This window comes from Branchiostoma belcheri, unplaced genomic scaffold, assembly GCF_001625305.1.
Source record: "Branchiostoma belcheri isolate BF01 breed outbred unplaced genomic scaffold, Haploidv18h27 scaffold30, whole genome shotgun sequence".
NCBI classification, from domain to species: domain Eukaryota; kingdom Metazoa; phylum Chordata; class Leptocardii; order Amphioxiformes; family Branchiostomatidae; genus Branchiostoma; species Branchiostoma belcheri.
Window position 1 is genome coordinate 2,716,103 of NW_017803910.1, and position 7,790 is coordinate 2,723,892.

Here is a 7,790-nt window from a genome sequence, read left to right on the forward strand (position 1 = left end):
CTTGGATATTAATTCATGGCTATGTTAGTGACGTTTGTTTAAAATGCAGTCAAAAAACAAATACTTCATATATAGAAAAGGCATGTAATTTATAGTTATAAATTAACATATCATAGTTTTCCTATTACCCTTCTGGAACTAACATACTGCATAAAGTACCCATGTGACATGAATATGCACTAAACTTCATTGTCATATACGTATATCATGCATCTCTTTGTCAAATGAGCTGGCTCATAGCTATTATAGTTTGTCGCAAAAATATCATATTCACGTAGTTATCTGACAAATTAAAACTTTTTGTTCATTTGAACAATTAAGCCGGAAATGATTTTGAAATCAAGCCAATGACTGTTAACCGTACGTAGTGAAAAGTTATACCAACAGGTAATCACCATCTCATGAATAACTTCTATAGTTATTCATCGAAGTGACATATACTACGGCAGATATATGACTGACAATTCCATCCGGGCGGCGTGATCTAGAGCCTTCATTAGGTTGTAATAACCTGTTTTCAATTTTTCCATGACGCAGACGATTCTTGTTAAGGTAGTATAATTGGCGAGGGTCCTGTCACACGTTTCAAGTACGGAACACCAAAGTGCGGAAACAAAATTCCTGTCCACATCCAACTACACGGAATCAGCTAGCAATTGACATAATATAGGTGTCTACACTTCAAATTCGCTGTTTGTCCCCAAACCACCCATTTACAGATGGGCCCTTAAGACAAAAAATGACGCAGACCAGTTTTAATACGTCGGATGTGCGTGCAAAAAGACCCTCTTCAACTTCTAACCGATAATGACATCTTCTGCGGGGGCTGTGCACGTTGGTGAGCTAGCACGCCGCATGTCATTAGAATAGATTTGCATATGAGCATCACCTCACCCTTAGGGTGTATAAAGATCTCCGATTTCTCTTCCTTTCTAATGCAAAGAAAGAAACTGTTTTTCATCGGATGCTAGCAGGCGTAAGTCCAAGGCATTAGCCTACTGCAGGGTAAACGTTTATAACCTCCTATTTGATAGCTTAACGGGAAAGTAAGAGGAGAGGCAGCGTCGTGGGCACGTACCCCGGAACCAGAGAGCGGACGTGGGCTAAGTCGTGCAGATAAAGTCGGGCGCTTCGTCGTGCCGATCTGAGTGAGTGAGAGCAGGCGAGACCCGGCAGTCGTGAGGGCAGGACAACAAGTACCACTACTACAGGGAACCAAGCCGAAACATGTTCCTTCAGAAAAGTAAGTTCTTTCGTTTCCCTTCATCTAAGTGGCGAGGCAAGGCGATTCTTAGCCAGGTTATCTGCCCGAGCAACCAGAGAGAAAATAATGTTGATTAGTTGAACGCGTACAAAGAATCTCCGTTAAGGCTATGTTTAGGCCAAAAGACGTATATAAGATGTCTTTGGGCGAAATCAGAACCATCCAACAGTACGGATTTTCAGAAATTTGGCAACAGCAATTGCAGAAATCAACACACCCCAAACCTTTCACAAATAAGGTAGAAAATGCACTTTCAAAGTCCTGTCGGATCATCTGAACCGTACCAATCGTTTGAAATATCGCAGAGACTCTAGGGCTATTTGAAAACCACCTATAAAGCCAGATATATGTATTCTGATGAAATAACGTACAACAAAGAGAGAAAGAGTTAAACTTTACAGAATGATGCAATCTACAATTTTCTCTACTTCATATACCTAGGTAATACAGACAAATCTTTGATCATAAAGTATAGCTGTTCTTACATTTTCATTGTCATGAAAATAAAGAGATGGAGCCAAATTCAATTACCAGACCACGTAAGGCGTATGTCAGGGTAGAGACTCCGATCTGGCCGCTGGTATACGTAGAATCGGCGATTTTTGATGAGATCCCGATCTGCTGTGTATTAGGGTTGTTTCACATTTACAAATCCTAGATCTAAGCCAGCCCACTGATGTCAAGTGACTGATTGATGCTGGAAAGTTCTGAGTGTCTTTTACGTGAGTCTATGGACCTTGCATAAACTTGTGCAGACGCTAAATCAAGAGAAACGCACTAGTGAAAACCATCATTATTATTATTATTATTATCAAGGATTTAACTGATAAGAGACTATTTTATGCCACGACTTCACTGAATTATCGCATAGGGGGCAACAGTTCAAACCATCTTTCTGGATTCTCCCCGAAAGTACGAAAAATCTTCGTCAAACTTGAACGGAGTTGCAGATTCAGTAGATGATTACGGGCGATACGAGGGCGACCTTCACGTATGTTAACTCTGTAACAAAAGTTTTCCCTGGAGGGAGAATTTGACTCACTGAACATGTGAAGCTCAAAGAAGCTCGTTTTTGTGCTGGCAAACGAGCAGATTCTCTAACTGCTACAGGCATCTTGACAGTGCTGACATCTGGAGACCCAGCCAAGTTCTAAAGCCGGAACACCACGAGGTCTCAATGGATAAAATCTTGCCCAGTTTTACATCCAGCTTACATACGTAGTTTTCTTGCTAAGAAATAATAACTAGTGCATATTTTACCGCTTGAAGGAGTATAGCACGTTATTCTGTGATCCTTGTTATATTAGTGGACCCTTCAGATTGCCACGTATACGGAAAGGTTTTACATTATCAACTGTCTCGGTTGAACGGAGATACGTCAACTCTGCACTGAGCTTCCACATCTCTCATCAGCAATTACCATAATGACTGTGGAAAGACTATTTTTCATTGAAATCATGTCAACGGGTAACTTATGATCAAGATCATCATAGTCTCTTCTGTGAAGTTGTTTAACGTCGTTTCACTATCACAGGACTCAATTGAAGCTTATGAATAAATTTCAAACATCGCAATATTGACATGCGTTTAGAGAAACCCTTGATTCTGCAAGTAACAACAACTGCTGTGCCCATCTACATACCCTTGTTGTTTTCTTGGTATGTTGATCACTATGGAGCCAATCTCTCTCTGATGAATTCTCCATGATCTCTGCAAATTGAAGACGGCAAAGATGAATCATACACCTAACATGCAACAAAACCGTGTGACGTATGTTTTACATCATTCGTCTTTCATCTCTGACACAATCATACTGGACAAGAACTTACAAAAAGATTCTTTGCAGTCAAAATTGGATTTCTTCTTGAGATGAGAAGAGATGACTCTTAATCTTATGGTCTGAAATCAAAGTCTCAGAACGTTTGGAGTAATCGGATCTACCATACTGTGATAGGTACCTCATCTGCGAAATTAAAAGCAACTTGTACACGCATAGAACCTCCATTGTATCATTCTGGCCAGCGGCAATCTGCTTTGTTCGTGGTACGTCATTAGTTTATTGCAGCATGGTCCTCTGTTAGAAGGCTGGGTTGAATAACCTAACCCTACACAATTATGTTTGGCGATCAAATTACTACGACCAGCTTGATATCTCACGTTCGTGCCTCGTGCATCCATGCTGTTGGGAAGCATTTTGTCAATTTGAAGCTGAACAATTCTTTGGTTCTTGTTGCATGTAAACAAAATGCTGTTGTGGTTATCAAAACTGTTGTCAAAACAAGCCATGGTCCACAGTACGGTCACTTTCATCACCTTAATGCTACAGTGTGGTTTAAGGTTGTTCAAAGATGATCATTTCACCACGACTAAAGATGTAATTCAACGATTCCTTGGAAGCGATGCCGTGGAAATCTATCAAAGTGTCAACATTTAGCGACAGACTTCAAAGTAAAGGAGACAGGAAAAGGGATGGAAAATCGGGAATCGTGTGTTTGGCTGTGAGTTGACTGGTTCTGGGTACCCTAGGGCGTGTCACGAATCGAAAGAGCTCCTAACAGTTAATCTTCATTACGGCATCCGTTTTGAGTAGCCCTAACAACCCTACCACAAACCAACCCTTTCCCAGTAGGGTCTACATTGAAGATCAATGGCATATGCATTACCTACATGTACAGAAGCCAGAATTCTCAAGCGGGAATTCTCAAAATATCTAAGTCTGGTAGACACCAGTTCTAGCTAGACTTGCACCACCTTTGGTTAATTCAATAGTCACCCGTTTCTTAGTGACATGTAACATCATTTAAAATCTAATATAAATGGATATAGGAATACAAAGAACATGCGCTATGTGCCAGAAGATGTAATTTGCATAAGGAAATTGCAAATTTAGAGGGAAATGTCGAAAACAGGAAGGAGTTGCTTATCTAATTTAGATACGTGATACCTGCTACAGTTTGGACATTGGCGAGCAAGACGCTGCTTTAACTGGTCCTTCAGCTTAGAAAGAAAGAAAGGAAATGTCAATTTCAGTACGTCTTCTTTTGCCGCGGACAAGCCACGAATCAAACTCTTAATTTTGATACCATAATTTTGATCTTGCATTCCTCAAAACAGGAAAATATGCTTTTTGTAATAATTTGGGCAAAATGGAACAGAATAATTAACGAACTGAAAGAGCCGTGTTATAATACATGACTGATATAATTTTCAGCTTTATGAATTCTAATTACTTCTTCTTAGTTAATAAGTTTTTACAATCATTTTGTACATGCATTCAAAAGTACCGTACATGTCTCTCTCATGTACACTTACTCAGAAAATGACTCGAACAAAATTAATGCGGCTCCACTTAGTCTCTGTGCAATTTAAGAAACCGGCTATTTTCGGATTTTTACCAATCATAAGATCAACAAGCATCTTGAAATTGATCAATCTGCGCGTTAATTATGTATATAACTTTTGTGTAACCGTTTTGAGCTTTTTGAGTACGTGCGTGTGCCTAGTTACTTAATGCTCAGCCTTGAGGGAAATTATACAAGATTCTGTATCTCTATCGGTATAGCCGGTAACAACCACCCTTCAGCGTAACACATGTACACCAGATTCGCAGGCACGCGGCGCGGCAGCAGGTAGCTTCACACCGAACGGCTTGCTACAGCCTACACTCAATCTTTGCACATTTGATTGCAGGAGTTGTTTACAAATATTTCTAGTGATGATGCCCCAACTGTGATAGGTGGTTCTCAATAGTTCTTAAAACACGAGTTTTTGAACACCTCAATTCTTTGTTGATAACTCTGATATTTGAAAGGATTACTGTTTCTTGTTCTTTTCTGGACTGGTATTACAATATGCATTGTTTAATTTCAGACTCAGGTTCAGCGACAAGTCTACTGGTGTTGCTGCTGTCAACATGGGTGCTTAACGAAGCGGCCGCCATGAAGTACTGGTGGTTAAACCCCGTCGGGAAACGGGCACCGGGCCGAGGCAGGATGGCCTTCGGGGCTGGGGCAGCAACAGACCGACTGGGAGGGCTGGGAGCCATCGATGGAGCAGCACGAAGTCGGCTGGGAGATCTGCATACCCTCAAACAACGCCTCATGGCTCTAAGGCTAGGAGAGAGGGGGGAGAAGTTGATACAGGAAGCAGCTCCAGGCTACACCCTTGAAGACATCCGTCCATTCTCGCATCAGGTAATTAGCTAGTAGCTTGGGTGCCATCCGTTTCGTAACGGGGGTCCTTGCACTCTCGCTAACTGATTCCTCTAGGCTTGGTAATTAGCGTTGAACGACGGATAAAATGGAGAGAATAGAAAGAATAAAAAGGGAATTACACCCATGATTATGAGAAAGCATTCTTCACGTTGCACTCCATTTTCACGGACGTGATCTTACATTGAATAGACTAAGCATTTTTTGGCAATTTTCCTTCCTACAGAATTTACGATCGGTGCGGTCATCCCTTACCGTACCGCTAGGGGGCTCCCATGAAGGTGCGCCGCTGCAGCCAAGCCCGTATTGGCAGGCGTTAGCAGGTGGGTTGTTTGGACTCTAGCATTTATTATGTTTACCGAAGGAAAACATATTGTTTTTGCTATGTTTCCTCCAAACCAATAAGGTCACTGACCTGAACCAGACTTCTGTCACCATGGTAACTAGTGTCGGGTTACATGATGTTGCGATTTTGTAGCAGGACTCCCGTCTGGCCATATATGTGTTATGAATATAAATGTGTTTGAGTAACAATTAACAGAGCAGACCATATGTGATGGTAAACATTGTGCATTTGCTTTACAAATGTTACCTTTCTAGTTCTGTGTATAGGTTGGTTTCACGTTTTCAGTTCATCTGGTTGTCGATTTCTTCAGCATCAAACCGTTAATTTGAGCTTTCTTATTTTCAGGTGAGCTGTCCTCCAGCCGAAGTCACACCAACTTAAGCCCGTATGCTCGAGTCTACCAGTTCCTAGCCCAGGACGGTAGGTGTGTTCGCTTGAACCACATTTGAAAAGGTTTTTTTTTATCTCTCTGTATATCTGCCTCTCTTTCCTTCTTCTCTCTATCTCTCTATCTGTCAGTAAAGATTGTACTAGTCACGAAAATGTGAATTTCGAACTCCGCAATTTGAGATATATATTCCTATTTACATATATATTAAATGCATTCACTTAATTGTCATTCAATGTATAACTTACAGGCGATGAGAAGATAACCTGCATCGGCTACCATGCAAGGGTTCCTGAGAACGAGAGCAGCCCTGAAGACCGGATAGCCCTGGGACAAAGATGAGCGAGCTTCGTGCCCATCATATCCAACACTGTAGAACGGAAGTTTCATTCAAATTTAATTCAAAATTATCTTAACAAAAGTTTCTCATGCAATCTTCCAGACTTAAACTAAAACTTGGGCAAAAATCTTGATACCGTATTAGACTTCTTCTTGTTCATTGTTGTTTCCAGGCAGTCAGAGGCGAAGCCTGAACCATATTGAATTTCATATGGCATAAAAGTAGGTAAATGGCGACTGCAATGGCTTATCATGAAGATTAAGTTAAATTCGACACAGAAGATATACTCTGGTAAGTGTATGCAAAACACTATACTATGATTTTAATGATTCTTTTAAAATAATAAAGCAGTTATTACTGTACTGTCTGATACGAATAACCTGTTCTATAAATGAGGAATGAATAAAGACGACACTTTTCAGGACCACGCCCTCGCCTATAGCGAGGAGGAATTTTGACTGAAAAAGTGGATGGAATAATTGTGCCAAGATTAAAGCTGTAGTTCTATATACGGCCACAAGGCGTCGCTACTATATCACAGACTACTGTCTTCAGGGAAAAAAGACGTTACGTTGTATCGGCAAATTGAAGAATAAATAAAAACCTTATAAAAAGGATTAATTTTTCTCGCTCATTCTTTACATTAACGCGCACAAGACGCTGGTTGTGTTTTATACTTCCTATGTAGGTTTAATATTTCACTAGACTTCAAGGGTTTGAAAAGAAATACACTTCTTAAAATTCCCGTCTTATCAACAATACTGATTGTCAAAGAAAACCAGATACAGTATAAAATGATAAGCAGATATTTGCTCATGTCACTTTTTCATGTATTTTGCCAAGTTTTATCCTCCTCCTTGACATTTAGTGCATTACAACGCCGATTTTTCCTCTTATCATGCTAGAATTTCAGCGCATCACTTTCAGGTAACAACAATCGCTTCACAAACAGGATTGACGCAGAGAGCGTTACAGCATGTCACGATTTGCGCACGGTAACCATGGATCTTTTGTGCGCACGTCGTAGCCGTTAGCAAGTCGTGTCTGTCTGTGACAGCTGTCGGGCTGTAAAGTTATATATAGCGAGCGGTGATACTAGGTGGATAATAGAGCGGCAGGCAACGGAAAAGGTGGGGGGTTAACATCAGAGAATGGTTTAGCATGACACAGCATGACACAGCAGAACAGAAAACCGAGAATGGTGGGGGAAAATTGGTTGTCAGATTATCTGTGGTTCGTCA

General features: G+C 40.7%; 1 protein-coding gene across 1 annotated transcript in view; it reads left to right on the plus strand.

The window, feature by feature from the left end:
* The window catches only part of LOC109474132, a 70,026-nt gene that overhangs the window by 11,109 nt on the left and 51,127 nt on the right, over positions 1-7,790 (plus strand). Inside the window, exon 2 of the mRNA XM_019774340.1 lies at positions 5,702-5,805. Within this exon, the coding sequence (XP_019629899.1) occupies positions 5,702-5,805 (104 nt within the window). The remainder of the gene's footprint in view (positions 1-5,701; positions 5,806-7,790) is intronic.